Source organism: Pan paniscus, chromosome 5, assembly GCF_029289425.2.
Source record: "Pan paniscus chromosome 5, NHGRI_mPanPan1-v2.0_pri, whole genome shotgun sequence".
In the NCBI taxonomy this organism is placed as follows: Eukaryota; Metazoa; Chordata; class Mammalia; order Primates; family Hominidae; genus Pan; species Pan paniscus.
The window spans coordinates 129,779,667-129,794,836 of record NC_073254.2 but is presented as its reverse complement, the minus strand read 5'-3'; the positions used below and the strand labels follow the sequence as shown (position 1 = coordinate 129,794,836).

Genomic DNA, 15,170 nt, shown 5'->3' with positions numbered 1-15,170 from the left:
TTAGCAGAATTTATTTATTTATTTACTTTTTTCAACTTTCATTAAGTTCAGGGGTACATGTGCGGAACGTGCAGGTTTGTTACATAGGTAAATGTGTGCCATAGTGGTTTGCTGCACAGATCATCCCATCACCTAGGTATTAAGCCCAGCATCCATTAGCTATTCATATTGATGCTCTCCCTTCCACCCTCACCACCGCAGGCCCTGGTGTGTGTTGTTCTCTCCCACCATGTGTCCATGTGTTCTCATCATTCAGCTCCCACTTCTAAGTGAGAACATGCGGTGTTTAGTTTTCTGTTCCTGCATTAGTTTGCTGAGGATAACAGGAGTCTTGATGCTCAGCAGTGAGAGGGTGACAGATTCCAAAAACCAGACATCAACAAGTGATGTAAGTGATGTTGATCCCAGCAACATAACAGAATCAAAAATGAGATCGAGATGTGTTGTAAGTGACCTAAAAAGATGGCCAATGCATTCTCTGAATTCACATCTATTCACAAAAACAAGCCACACCAAGCTAATATCATTTCCTTTCCTAATAGGAAAATCAGACTGTCAGATCAGGGGAATGAAAAAGACATGGACTAATTGTTTAAGAGGGGTGTATGCATGTGTGTATGCATGCATCTGAGTAAATCTAATTCTGTGATGATCTAACACTGGCAGACGAGTAAAGTAGAGAAGTTATCAGTATATGAGAAATTCCCTAAAGAATGTTGCTTACAATCAGCTTGCTTAGGAATAAGTAGACATTACAAAAAATGTGTTTTAACTCAGAATTCTTGTGGTGAGCAAAAATGAAAAGATAATCATGTATTCATGATTTAAGACCAGGCCATAAACTTTTAAAAAATATTACTAAATTGTATTTCCCTTACAATATGTAGCAATTTAACAACACTTTTAAAAGATTCCAAGTCTTTTGGGTGAGTCTCAGAAGCAAAGAAATATCTGCCTTGGGGAAGATAAGCTAAAATGGATGGAGGATAAGAGCATCTAAGATGACTAAGCCCAAGATAGGGGAATCTTTACCACCTCCACTACCAGGTACATTTATCCAGAGGAATAACAATGCACTGGGTCAGAAACCTGCTTTGGGACCAGGGATCAGAAAACAGGAGATTGCAAGTTAGTGTCACTCCCTTCTTTGCATACAAAAGAGCTAGTAAGTCGGATTCTCTTTTCTTTTTCAGTTCCTAGTATTATTAAGAGTTCTCGGTTCCACAGGAAGGTTAGGGAAAATTTTTACACTGTCTAATTTTCCTAGCTAACTTGGGAGCCCCCTGAAACATTCATGAATGTCAGCAGAGCAATCAATATTTGTGAACAAGACAGACTAATATGGGCAGGGCAATAGTATAGTTAAGTGAAATTACAGCTGTTTAAATGATTACAATCAAAGGCACTAAACAATGTTATGTGGAAGGAGTTGTCTGTGGGTAGAAATCAATGGGTTCTGCCATTTACCCTACTGTACTCAACATTTTTCATCAAGTACTTGAATTAGGATCAAGATGGTCAACTGATTAAATCTGAAGAAACTATAAAGCTAGAAGTATTCATTAAAGGTACACATTTCAATACTTTTTTTGGAAGTAGGCAAAGCATATACGAACATGACAAGAATGGTACAGATGTGGCAGAGCGGCAGCGGCACATGTTAAAAAGACTTAGGCGTTCTAACAGACAGGAAGCTTGGAGAGTGCACACTGTGATGGCAACACTGAGGATGGCTGGTGTGACCTTATGCTTATCAATGAAAACACAGCATCCAGGACAAAGGGAGTGATGGTCCCAGTGGTCTCAGAACAGCTAGCACAAATCAGACCAAATGCTGACCATTATTGGACCCAGATCTGGGGGCCACAGTTTAAGAAGAACATTGACCTCAACTGGAATATACACAGAGGAGAGTGTTGTTCCGAATGCTGGAGGGCCTTGAAACCACAGCATATGAGGAACAGCTGAAGAAACTGGGGCTATTTAACCAGTAGAAGAAGAGATTTTGAAAGTGTATGAACTCAACTTCAAATATTTAAAAGATTATCAAGTGGATGAGGAAATCTTGTTTTTAAGGTCTTTAACTAGGATTAATAGGTAAGATTACAGAGAAGCAGATCTCAGCATGACATGAGGAAGAATTGTGTAAGTGAACTGTTCCAAAACAACCGCCTCTTTAACAGTTGACAAACAAGAGCTTGTCAAGCATAGGCCAGATTACCTCTCTCTCTCCCTAGGGAAACAGAAAGGGAACTCACATATCAGACAGGGGGCAGGCCAAGAAATCTCCCAACTCTAGGAGTCAATGAAATAATTAATGCTTAATACCTAAAAACATCTTGGTGACATTCTAAACACCAGTTCATTAGATGGAATCTTAGATGATTGTATGCCATATTAATCAAATTCAGAACAAAGCTTCAATTAGTGGTTTCAGGCAGATCAGTCAATGTAAGATTTTGTGTCATCAAAGTACTTATCTCAAGAGGACCTTGTTCCAATGAACCCTAGGTAGAGTTAAGTTTATTCCCTCTTCCCTTATTGTGCAAGAAAAGTATTATTTCATGGCATAGATATGCCACGCCATTATCTATACCATTCCTGTATCATTGATAAACACAGTATAAGATACAGCATGCCACAAACTTCAAAACACTCATGAATAAATAATAAAGTCTTTATTAATATTACATTAATAAGTCACATTATCTAAGTTTCCAGACTTTATGGGCATCCCGTATGATCTTTAATAAATGTTAAAAACTAGGGAATGTTATCTCCTTAAAGAATAGTAACAGGTCAGGTGCAGTGGCTCACACCTGTAATCCCGGCAATTTGTGAGCCAAAATGGGCAGACTGCTTGAGCCCAGGAGTTGGAGGCCAGCCTGGGCAACATGACAAAACCCAGTCTCTACCAAAAATACAAAAATTAGCTGGGTGTGGTGGTGTCCACCTGTGGTCCTAGCTACTTGGAAGGCTAAGGTGAAAAGATGGCTTGAGCCCTGGGAGGCAGAGGCTGCAGTGAGCCGAGATCACGCCACTGCACTCCAGCCTAGGTGACAGAGCCAGACTCTGACTCAAAAACAAAGACAGTAACAATACTAACACCTATTGTATTTGCTAGGTGCTAACCATTTATATGATCTCATCTGATTCTCAGAGAAAGCTGTAAGTTAGGTACTACTATTGTCTCTATTTTAATGATGTGGAAACAGAATGAGACCAGTTAAGTGACTTGCCCAAGGTCACCCAGGTATTAACTGGAGGCAGGCTTTCCAGAGCCTGGCTACTTCAGTACAGGGTTTATTCTGTGTCAGACCCAGTATTAAGTACTTTCCATATATTTTCCCATTTAAGCCTCAATGACCCTGTGAGGTATGTATAGTCATCTCCATTTTATAGGTGAGAAAATGAGGTTGAGAGGTTAATGGGTCGCAGGCCACATACACTTGCAGAAATTCCAACTCAGCTCTACGTGAGCCTGAGCTCTGTGCTCTTGTCCTGTTGCTGCCTCTGGGTAAACTGTTCATTTCTTTTGAGAACTGTAATGCTGCTTTAACTGTCAGCAAAATAACCTGTACAGGTGGGTGACACTAGAAAGTTTTTTAAAAAACCCACTGAAATTTATCTTACAGTATTTATAAAAATTGTTTATGCACAGTATCAATTCCCTCTTCCCCTGACACCAAAAAATGGTTTTCAGAATTTTGACATTCTAGAGGAAAAACAAACAAACAGAAAAAGGAGACCTAAATCAACTGAGTAAGCCATATTATCTACTTTGATACAATTTTATTTTCAGTGGTAGGCTTAGAGCTGATTCTCACTGAATCATCTCACTCAATAATCTTAGCCAAGACATTATCTCTGCACCTCAATTTCCTTTTTTAGAAAATGGGGATGTAATACCAGCTTCCTTTTATTCCCACATATAAACTCCCAAACCACCTGCCTTTGTTATGTAACTCAAGGTGAGCAAGGGGTTTAAATTATGCTTTTAATACATAGCTAATTTCTGCAGTGGAAAATTGAGTTATGGCTGTTCCCAAGCTGTATCTAAATAGTTTCAATACTTTAAAGTAATACAAAATTTCAGAAAATCAACCATATTTACCTATGGTTAACTGTCATCAATAAATATAAATATAGGTATTTATATCCATCTCTCAACAAATAAAGTTTCAAATTTTTTGTCAGCAAAAATTCATGTAAATAATATTTTATTAACAATAAATTTAATGTAAAAATTAGCAGTGCTCCATTTATAGGGACAGTAAGCTCAATTAAGTTGGTTATTCCAATAATATGCATTGATAAGAATAAATTTGAGAAACATACAAATTCTGAGACCTTCCAAATATTTTAAATATTCCTGAAGCAACACAGAACTTAACAACAGCTGCAAGAAGCCGGGCACGGTGGCTCACGCCTGTAATCCCAGCACTTTGGGAGGCCAAGGCAGGCAGATCACGAGGGCAGGAGATCAAGATCATCCTAGCTAACACAGTGAAACCCCGTCTCTACTAAAAATACAAAAAAATTAGCTGGGCGTGGTGGTGGGCGCCTGTAGTCCCAGCTACTCGGGAGTCCGAGGCAGGAGAATGGCGTGAACCCGGGAGGCAGAGCTTGCAGTGAGCTGAGATGGCGCCACTGCACTCCAGCCTGGGCCACAGAGTGAGGCTCTGTCTCCGGGAAAAAAAAAAAACAACTGCAAGAGCTGTACTTGCAACTCTGTCTGTTGTTCATGGTCCCATACACACAATTAGCACAGACTGGCAATGATTCCTGTAGTGTTTAGTAGGTATCTTTTTTTTTTTTTTTTTTTTTTGAGACGGAGGTTTGTTCTTGTTGCCCAGGTTGGAGTGCCGTGGCACCATCTCGGCTCATGGCAACCTCTGCCTCCTGGGCTCAAGCGGTTCTCCTGCCTCAGCCTCCCGAGTAGCTGGGATTACAGGCACGTACCACCATGCCCAGCTATTTTTTGTATTTTTTTTTTTTTTAGTAGAGATGGGGTTTCACCATGTTGACCAGGCTGGTCTTGAAGTGCTGACCTCAGGTAATCCTCCCGCCTTGGCCTCCCAAAGTGTTGGGATTACAGGCATGAGCCACCACGCCCGGCCTGGTAGGTATCTTTGCGCAAAATTAGGGCTCTATCAAACTAATGCTGTAAGAGAAAAGCACGATGGGAGAACTTGACATTAGAGGCCTTTGAGTGCAATGGACTAGGCTCTAACTTCATGTATGGTATGTAAAAAATTTTGTTCATGTGGCAAAATTGATTATATTATTATAGTACATGACTCCTCAGTTAAAAACACTAAAAAGCCTCCTCATTAAATCCTCACAATGACTCTGTGAGGTGTGTCCAGGCATTTACATTTTCAGATAAGGAAAATAAGGCTTAGAGAGTTTAAATTACTCGACCCAGGTCACAGAACTGCAGAGATTCCAACTCAACTCTACCTGATCCTGAGGTTCACACCACAGAGCATCACACTAAACTGCTTCAGGTAAACTGTTTGTTTCTTCTGAGAATATTATATTACCAATTTAACTGTACTCGAAATAACCTGTACTGGCAAGTGACTCAAGCATGTGAGTGGTGGGGACATGAAAGTGGTTATCTGACGCTAGCTAGTAACACTGCTCTAGCTTCCCGTCTTCCCAGTGTCACTGAGACTGGTTGTTTCCTGGAGGAGAGAATATTGGAATTACAAGGTACATGCTGCTTAGCTGTCACACTTGAAAAATCTAAGACTGACTCTCTGCATCTTAGAGTCCTTGAGAGTTTCAAGTTTGTAGGAAACACTCAAAGATGATACTGTTGGTTTGCTTTAGTGGAGCTACAACTTCTGTTTAACAAGGAAGTTCTGAAACTTCATATCTTAGAGAAAATACAAAACAACAATTGCTAACCACATTTTCCCCAACCTACTATCAGGACATCAATAGTACGGAACTCATGGCAAGCATGTGGCCAGACTGACTGCTTTATGCATCGGAGGATGGATACCCCATTCTCCATGATGTACTTCCTTCCCATTGCATGCCTGTATCAAAACACTTCATGTACCCCATAAATATATACACCTACTACGTACCCACAAAAAATTTTAAACATTTTAAAAAATAAAACTACTTTAGCCTATGATTTCTCAAAATGAAAAGTATCTCATATTCAAAATAACACCAAATGGGAGTTTATATTACAGACTAGGAAGAAAAATACCTTCTTCTTGTTGGCAAAAGTCTCATGGTATTTTTGTGATGCAAATAAAAATCTGTTGGGAGCTCCCAGAGATGAGGTTTCCCTTCAGTGGGATGGAAAACTCCCAGGAAGAGATTAATGGAATCTTGTCTATCGGCATCTAAAAAGCAAAATATATATTTCAGAAAATCCATTACTGATGGATATATAACTCAAGAGAATATTTTCTTAGGAGGATAGTGGTACAAAAGTAGTATTTATAGTTCAAATACATACAAATACAAATACTTCATACACACATACATGTTACCAAGATTTGGAGCAGAATTAAAATCTTGCTTCAAAATGTTTCCTCTTTGTTCCATACCTCTCATAAAATATACAGATGATAGCGAACATAAACTGCTTGTTGAATTTGGAGACACTTAAACATCTTTAAGAACTCAGATAGTAAATACCTTAGATAGCGATTTTATTTTTAAAATGAAAATATATCCTCACCATTTGTTATTTTACCTGAAGTAAATGTATCTTCACTTTATTGCAAAGACAAGCAGAGACTTCAGAGACAAATAAAATGACCCAATTTCTATCCATATTCTGTTGCACAACCTTGAACAAGTCAGTTGCATTGTCTCCACTTTTAATCCTTGAAAAGATACTCTCCCTTTCTTTAACAGAGACAGTGTTTACAACACATTTTGTCCCTGTCAGCTGTGAGCCTGGCACATTCTCTTTTGTGGTTGAAAATGAAGGCAAAGAAGGCACATGATAACAGCCTCATTCTAACTATTCAAGCATTCCAAAATTACCTTTTAAACTATACTATGAAGTAACAAAACTGACTCTGTGTATGTTTTACTTCCTCTTCCTTTTCCTAATTATCTTTTGGTAACAATGATAATCTGCACTGAAGTGGTCTCACGAACCACCCATCCCATTCTACATTCTCCTCCCTAGTGCCCTTCGTTCTTTCTCCTCGTTTCCTTCTTTCCATTCTTGTCTCAGAGCCCTGTATATTCAAGTTTGTGGCAGACATCCACAATATAAATAATAACCTCTTTCCAAAAATGAGCATAGAACTAAAAAGATAGCACAGTAGAAATGACTGCATTTGGAACAAGGTAACATTATTATAAAATCAATTTTCTTCCAACAGTTATAGCGAGCAAGATATACCTGAAATTAGCAACATTGTTCTCATTGGGTTATTTGGTCATTACAGCAACACTAAATGAATGAAATATGAAATACGGTACATCAAACATGTATTTCAGATATTAGACAGGAAGCATTCCATTAAAACAGCACTTACCTTTCGGGCTAAAAGTAATATATAAAAAGGGACATGTTTATATGCTGAGCACGTTTGGGGACTTTCTTTGCACTTGTTGAGAGAAAACATCAAGCATTAAATAATGCATACATTACTGCCCCAATTTGTACCCTCTTTACATAATACAAAAGTAAACATGATGCTCTTATGGCAATTACATTCTTTCTGCTTCTTAAATAGCCTTAATAGCACCTAATAGTTCATTCTACGTAGTACCTCAAAATATCTTAATATAATCTAGAGAAGCTTTCCACTTTTCAGCCACGTTTTCTAGGAGTTTCTTTCATCCTTTAACAGCAGTTACCTTTAATTTTTAGCAAGTATGGTAAAATGTAAGATGTGAGAAACATAGCCAAAAAAAGAATATTCTTTCAAAGGATCATAAAGAAGCCTTTTTGGAAGTACTGCTGCTGCAACTGAAAATACATGTATGATGTTTACGGTCACTTACTAAGCTTGAGATATAAGGCCAGCCCTAATGAGCCCAAGGATCTTCTCCTGGCTACTTCTGACTGCAAATAAAACAATCACCTCCAGGAAGATGGTGGTACTCTGGATATGAACAAGGGTTTAAAACTGGTAGGCTCTCTGTGGTTGTGGATAAGAAGAGGGCGAAATGATTAGCCACTTTTATGTTTAATTGTGCTTGAAGGGAAGAAAGAATATGCACCATTCAAATACCATTCAAACAGGTTAAACATTAGCCAATTTTACTACTGACTACATTTAAATAGATCAGGTTTAAATATAACAATTCTTTTTAATTAGAGAAAAAAATTCATTTTTGAACTGAAATAGCTCTTATTCTAATATTAAGTTTATGATACAGTGTCCTCTGAAATCAGCAATGAAAGGAAGTATTATTCAATAAACAGTACAATAGTATTGGGGTGGGGGCAGAAGGGACAATGATGTTAGACCCCTACCTCACATCAGACATTGAAATAAATACCAACTAAATGTAGGAAAGACACAGATTAACCCCTAATAGAAAAAGAGGTACACACAATTTTCAAAAGAAACAGAAACAGCCAATGGATATATAAAAATCCAACTTCGCTAGTTATCAAATACTGCAAATTAAAACAACATACCATTTTCTGTCTGTTAAGTTGGCAAATACATTTCAAAACAGGCACTCCCATACTCTGCCAAGGGGAACATTAACTGTTTACATCCTTTCTGAAAGGCAATTTGGCAAATATATATCTATATAATATATATATAGATAGATATTTTAAGCCCTAAAAATTATTTTTACCCTCTGACCTAATAAATTTGCTTCTGAACTTTTCATAAGATCAAAATATGCAAAAAGGTATATGTTCAAAGATGTTTGTTTAGAACGACTCTAAATGCACAAAGCAAATAACTAAATTATGATGCTTCTCAAAGATAGAGTACCATAGGGCTACTAAAAATCATGTTATGGAAGAATATTTAAGGTTATAAAGATTCGTTACATTATCTAAAAGAGCAAAAGCAGATTATAAAGTACAGGTATAGTAAAACCAGAAGGATCATGTTCCCCTAAATATACAAGTGGCTATCTCTGGAAGGTGGGGATCATATGATTTATTTGTGAGCCATTCTGTACTTTGTATAATTAACATATATACTTTAGTAGTTGAAAAAAATGGCCAGGCATGGAGGCTCATGCCTGCAATCCCAGCACTTTGGGAGGCCGAGGCAGGCAGATTGCTTGAGCTCACAAGATTGAGACCAGCCTGGGGAACACAGGGAGATTCTGTCTCTACAAAAATAATAAAAAATATGAGCTGGGCATGGTGGCACACGCCTATAGTCCCAGCTACTTGGAAGGCTGGAAAGAGGGAGGATCACTTGAGCCCAGGAGTTAGGAACCAGCCTGGGCAACATAGGGAGACCCTATCTCTACAAAAAAATAAAAATAAATAAATAAATAAAAATTAGACGAGTGTGGTCCCAGCTACTCAGGAGGCTGAGGTGGGAAAATCACTTGAGTCTGGGAAGTCAAGGCTGCAGTAAGCTGTGATAGCACCACTGCACTCCAATCTGGGTGGCAGGGTAAGACTTCACTCAAACAAACAAACAACAAGAATAGCAAACCCCTGCAGCCATCCAGATAACAGTGGATGGCTGTGGCTGTGTGGACTAGCGTGTCAGAAGTAGGGATGAAACACAGAAGATATTATTTTGGAGGTATAACCAACAAGATTTGTTGATAGATGGGATTGGGGAACAGTGATGAGGAAAAGAAATAATGCAGGGAGAATTCCTAGGTTTTCTGAATTGATCAATGGGTGTTGAAGTAGAAAAAACAAGTAGAGAAACGGACTTGAGACAGAGTCAAGAGTTTCTGTCTCAGAAATGGTAAGTTTGTGATTTTGTTAGATTTCTGTGGTAGGAAGAAATTTGGCCCCCAAGACCTTTGCTCCCTAGTGTCATACCATGAATATTTTCTACTATATGGCAAAAAGGACTTTGCAGGTGTAATTAAGGTTACTCATCATCAACTGCAAGATAGAAAAATCCTAAATCATCTGGTTGGGTCCACTGTAATCACATTAATCCTTTAGAGGCTGAAGAGGAAGGCAGGAGGGGAAGGCAGAGAGATTTGAAGCACAAGATGTATTTGGTGCACTGTGGTAGGCTTTAAAATAGAGCAGGCCACAAGCCAAGAAATGCAGCAGCCTCTAGGAACTGACAGTGACCCCCAGCCAACTGCCAGCAAGGACATGGGACATCAGTCCAATAGCTGCATGGAATTCTGCCAACAATGAGAATGAGCCAGGAAGCCTCCAGGTAAGAGCCTAGGTCAGCTGACATTTTGACTTCATTTTAACGTCATGTGACATCATTTTTACTCTAGTCTTGTGAGAACCTAAGCAGGGAATACAGCTCAGTAATGCTGTGTCCATAGACTTCTGATCCTCAGAAACTCTAAGATAATGGGTATTGTTTTAAACCACTGAGTTTGTAGTAATTTGTCATGGCAATGATAAAAAACTAATTCAATGGCCAGGCATGGTGGCTCATACCTGTAATCCCAACACTTTGGGAGGCTGAGGCGGGCAGATCACCTGAGGTCGGGAGTTCAAGACCAGCCTGACCAACATGGAGAAACCCTGTCTCTACTAAAAATAAAAATCAGCCAGGTGGTGGCACATGCTTGTAATGCCAGCTACTCGGAAGGCTGAGGCAGGGGAGTCTCTTGAACCCAGGAAGCAGAGGTTGTGGTGAGCCGAGATTGCGCCACTGCACTCCAGTCTGGGCAACGAGAGCAAAACTCCACCTCAAAAAACAAAAAACAAAAAACAAAAAAACTAATTCAATATCCAGAGGAGATGCTAGGTAGACATTTAGATAAATGAGTCTGGAGTTCATGAGAAGTTAAAGTTAGAGATAAAAATCTGAGTGTCAAATGCACGGTGGTCAAAAGCTGAATGTGATATCCCTAGGACAAAACTGGAAAAAGAGAAGGGTTTAGAAACACAGCAGGGGAAGTCAATAGGAGACTGAGACTCTCTCCTATTGACAGAGATCTCAATATCCCACTGAGAGATCTCACAAAGTGAAGTTCAAGAAAGAGGAAGTGGTCAACTGTGATGAAAGTTGTTGAAAGGTTGAGTAAGATGGAGTCAGAAGAGTAAACATTAGATTTGGCAATGTGGGAATTGTTGGTAACCTGGACAAGTACAGTTTCGGTGTCATGGCAGGGCAGTTGCCAAGTGGAGCAGGTGGAGAGAACACAGTGGAGACAACCCTTTCAAGAGGTTTTGCTCATGAGAGCAGAAAAATAGGACTGTGGCTGGAGGGGCATGTGGGATTAGGAATAGCTGGAAAGGGTGGATGGAAAATGCTAAGGTATGCTTTTATGTTAATGGCAATGATGCATTAGAGACAGAGAAACTGATGATGTACAGCAACAAGCATATAGTTAGGGAACACAAGAAGGCATGGGATTCAAAGAAAAAGGCAAGGCTTGACTTAAGATGGAGCAGGGCCACCACAAGCATTGTAATACAATATAGGGTAGAAACTATGGGTGCAGAAAAGGATGGCCTCTGCATTTGATGGTAGAATTAGAGGAAGTCCTGGCTAACACGGTGAAACCCCGTCTCTACTAAAAATACAAAAAATTAGCCGGGCGCGGTGGCAGGCGCCTGTAGTCCCAGCTACTCGGGAGGCTGAGGCAGGGGAATGGCATGAACCCGGGAGGCGGAGCTTGCAGTGAGCCGAGATAGCGCCACTGCACTCCAGCCTGGGCCACAGAGCGAGACTCCGTCTCAAAAAAAAAAAAAAAAAAAAAAAGAATTAGAGGAAGTTCCCTTCCAATAACTTATTTTCTCACTGAAGCATGAAGCAAGGTCATCAGATGAGATTGAGGTGTTGTAGTTTTAAGGAGAGAGGACAAGTTATGAAATAGTCATTTTGGAGAGTGGAAGAATGAACTTACTATGGAAATGTCACAGGACAGTCAGTTGTCCTTTGGAGAACTGTAGTCAGTTTAAGAGTAATAAATTACAAACTGTTCTCTTGCCATGTACAACTGCTTTGGTTGCAGAAGAGGTGAAGAGTTGGGCTTTAACAAAAGTTACCAAGGGTATTAAAACAAACGTTATTAAAACAAAACATTTTTCCAACTGTTTTATTTCTGCTATTGCCAAATACAGCTTATTCACTCACAATCTGCTGTTTGAAGGATAACCTCATAAGGCTATCTCACTATTCTTGATAAATTAAAATGTTCTCAGCATGTTCCCTTTGATGTCCCTCTTTCAGCAGTGAGCAGAAAGGGGAAGAAACTGCTGGCAGTCCTTTAGAGTACTATCATAATGCCAGGTGAAGCCACCTCAGCACCATCTTCTGGGATCACTGTCTTCCACACGGGATAAGCTTTGAAATCCTGACCCTGTGATATAGTTTGGATATTTGTCTCTGCCGAACTCTGGTGTTGAAATGTAATCCACAATTTTGGAGATGGAGTCTGGCGGAAGGTGTTTGGGTTGATGCACTCCTTGCGATAGTGAGTTCTCAAGAGATCTGGTTGTTTAAAAGTGTGTGGCACCTCCTTCCCCTCACCCCTTGCCATGTGAGACACCTGCTCCCCCTTCTTCTGCCAGGATTAAAAGTTCCCTGAGGCCCCACCTAGAAACTGAGAAGATAATGGCACCATGTTTCCTGTACAACCTGCAAAATCATGGGCCAATTCAACCTCTCTTCTTTATGAAATTACTCAGTCTCAGGTATTTCTTTACAGCAACGCAAAAACAACCTAACACACCTTGGGAGCTTTTCTCTTTAGATCCCTGTTGAGAACATGATTCCCCTCCATGCATGCATACACACATTCACTACATTTAAATTATTATTATTATTATTATTATTTTAATTATACTTTAAGTTTTAGGGTACATGTGCACATTGTGCAGGTTAGTTACATATGTATACATGTGCCATGCTGGTGCGCTGCACCCACTAACTCGTCATCTAGCATTAGGTATATCTCCCAATGCTATCCCTCCCCCCTCCCCCCTCCCCACCACAGTCCCCAGAGTATGATATTCCCCTTCCTGTGTCCATGTGATCTCATTGTTCAATTCCCACCTATGAGTGAGAATATGCGGTGTTTGGTTTTTTGTTCTTGCGATAGTTTACTGAGAATGATGGTTTCCAATTTCATCCATGTCCCTACAAAGGATATGAACTCATCATTTTTTATGGCTGCATAGTATTCCATGGTGTATATGTGCCACATTTTCTTAATCCAGTCTATCATTGTTGGACATTTGGGTTGGTTCCAAGTCTTTGCTATTGTGAATAATGCCGCAATAAACATACGTGTGCATGTGTCTTTATAGCAGCATGATTTATAGTCCTTTGGGTATATACCCAGTAATGGGATGGCTGGGTCAAATGGTATTTCTAGTTCTAGATCCCTGAGGAATCGCCACACTGACTTCCACAATGGTTGAACTAGTTTACAGTCCCACCAACAGTGTAAAAGTGTTCCTATTTCTCCACATCCTCTCCAGCACCTGTTGTTTCCTGACTTTTTAATGATTGCCATTCTAACTGGTGTGAGATGATATCTCATAGTGGTTTTGATTTGCATTTCTCTGATGGCCAGTGATGATGAGCATTTTTTCATGTGTTTTTTGGCTGCATAAATGTCTTCTTTTGAGAAGTGCCTGTTCATGTCCTTCGCCCACTTTTTGATGGGGTTGTTTGTTTTTTTCTTGTAAATTTGTTTGAGTTCACTGTAGATTCTGGAGATTAGCCCTTTGTCAGATGAGTAGGTTGCAAAAATTTTCTCCCATGTTGTAGGTACATTTAAATTATGCACACGCATGTGGGTGTACATATTTATGTTAGGCATATATATACACACACACACATATATATACAGCAGATCTATTATTAACTGCTGTAGGTTTCTTATCTTTGTTTTATAATAGGATTTAAATTCAACAAGCTCCAGCAAGAAAATCCAGGCTTAAAAATTTGCATTTAAAAAAAAATAGAAAGAGCTTAGCAAGGCCCTTAAGGGAATTAAAAGCTCTCCCTAACATCTGAAGAGATACCTATGCTTTCCCTGTAAAGCATCCTCCAACTCCCTATGTAACTAGTTATATTAAAAACTAAAAGGTGCTTCCTAGACCAACATGCATGCTAGCATGTGAAGCCTCAAGAACAGTTTTTAAAATGAATAGAAAAAAGGGTCAGGTGAGTTGACCCCATAGCATCAGTCCATCCACATAAACCAAGGGTAAAATTCCTAACAACCTAATTTCACTATTCTAGTTGCTTTTGTTTGCTTGTTTTTTGAGAGACAGTCTCACTCTGTCACCCAGGCTAGAGTACAATGGAATGATCATAGTTCACTGCAGCCTCGAACTCCTGGGCTCAGGGGATCCTCTGCCCTTAGGCTCTCACATAGCTGGGACTACAGGTGTGCACTACCATGCCCGGTTAATTTTTATATTTGTTGTAGAGATGGGATCTCACTATGTTGCCCAGGCTGGTCTCAAACTCCTGGGCCAAGCAGTCCTCCTGTCTTAGTCTCCCAAAGTGCAGGATTACAGGTGTGAGCCACTGTGCCCAGTGCTTTTTTTTTTTTTAATCTAGTTAATCAGTGTGTTCCTGCCTAGCCCAGAGGCATAACATGAAAAGATTGATTAAGTTTTGCAAAGTTGTCTTGAGTGGTTTAAAGAAAATTCTTCTATATTGTCACCATTATATAACACCCATTGTAATTTAAAAATAAGTTGTACACCCCAATGATATCATGCTTCTTAAAATAAAGAAGCCTGTTTTAGCCACATTATTCATAAAATCATTCCTTTCACAGTAGTTCCTCTTTCAGTTGTGCATAATTTTGCCTTACCTTTCCATTTGTGCACATCATTTTCTCAGAATATCTTTATCTTTTATATTACTCCTTTCTTTTTTAAACATGGACAGCTACACAGTCATTCTGTCTGTCCTCTAGTCTTATTAAAAAGCACATTACACTCTGGAGGCTGAGGCAGGAGAATCGCTTGAACCCGGGAGGCGGAGTTTGCAGTGAGCCGAGTTTGAGCCACTGCACTCCAGCCTGGAGACAGAGCGAGACTCCCTCTCAAAAAAAAAAAAAAAAAAAAA

The 15,170-nt window shown here is 39.5% G+C and overlaps 1 protein-coding gene across 2 annotated transcripts in view; it reads right to left on the bottom strand.

Annotated features, from left to right (window-relative positions):
* FIG4 (FIG4 phosphoinositide 5-phosphatase) overlaps window positions 1–15,170 on the bottom strand; it is a 135,599-nt gene that overhangs the window by 41,971 nt on the left and 78,458 nt on the right. For both annotated transcript variants that reach the window (XM_003805509.4, XM_055114039.2), the window contains exon 16: window positions 6,230–6,368. In XM_003805509.4, coding sequence (XP_003805557.4) covers window positions 6,230–6,368 — 139 coding nt within the window. The remainder of the gene's footprint in view (window positions 1–6,229; window positions 6,369–15,170) is intronic.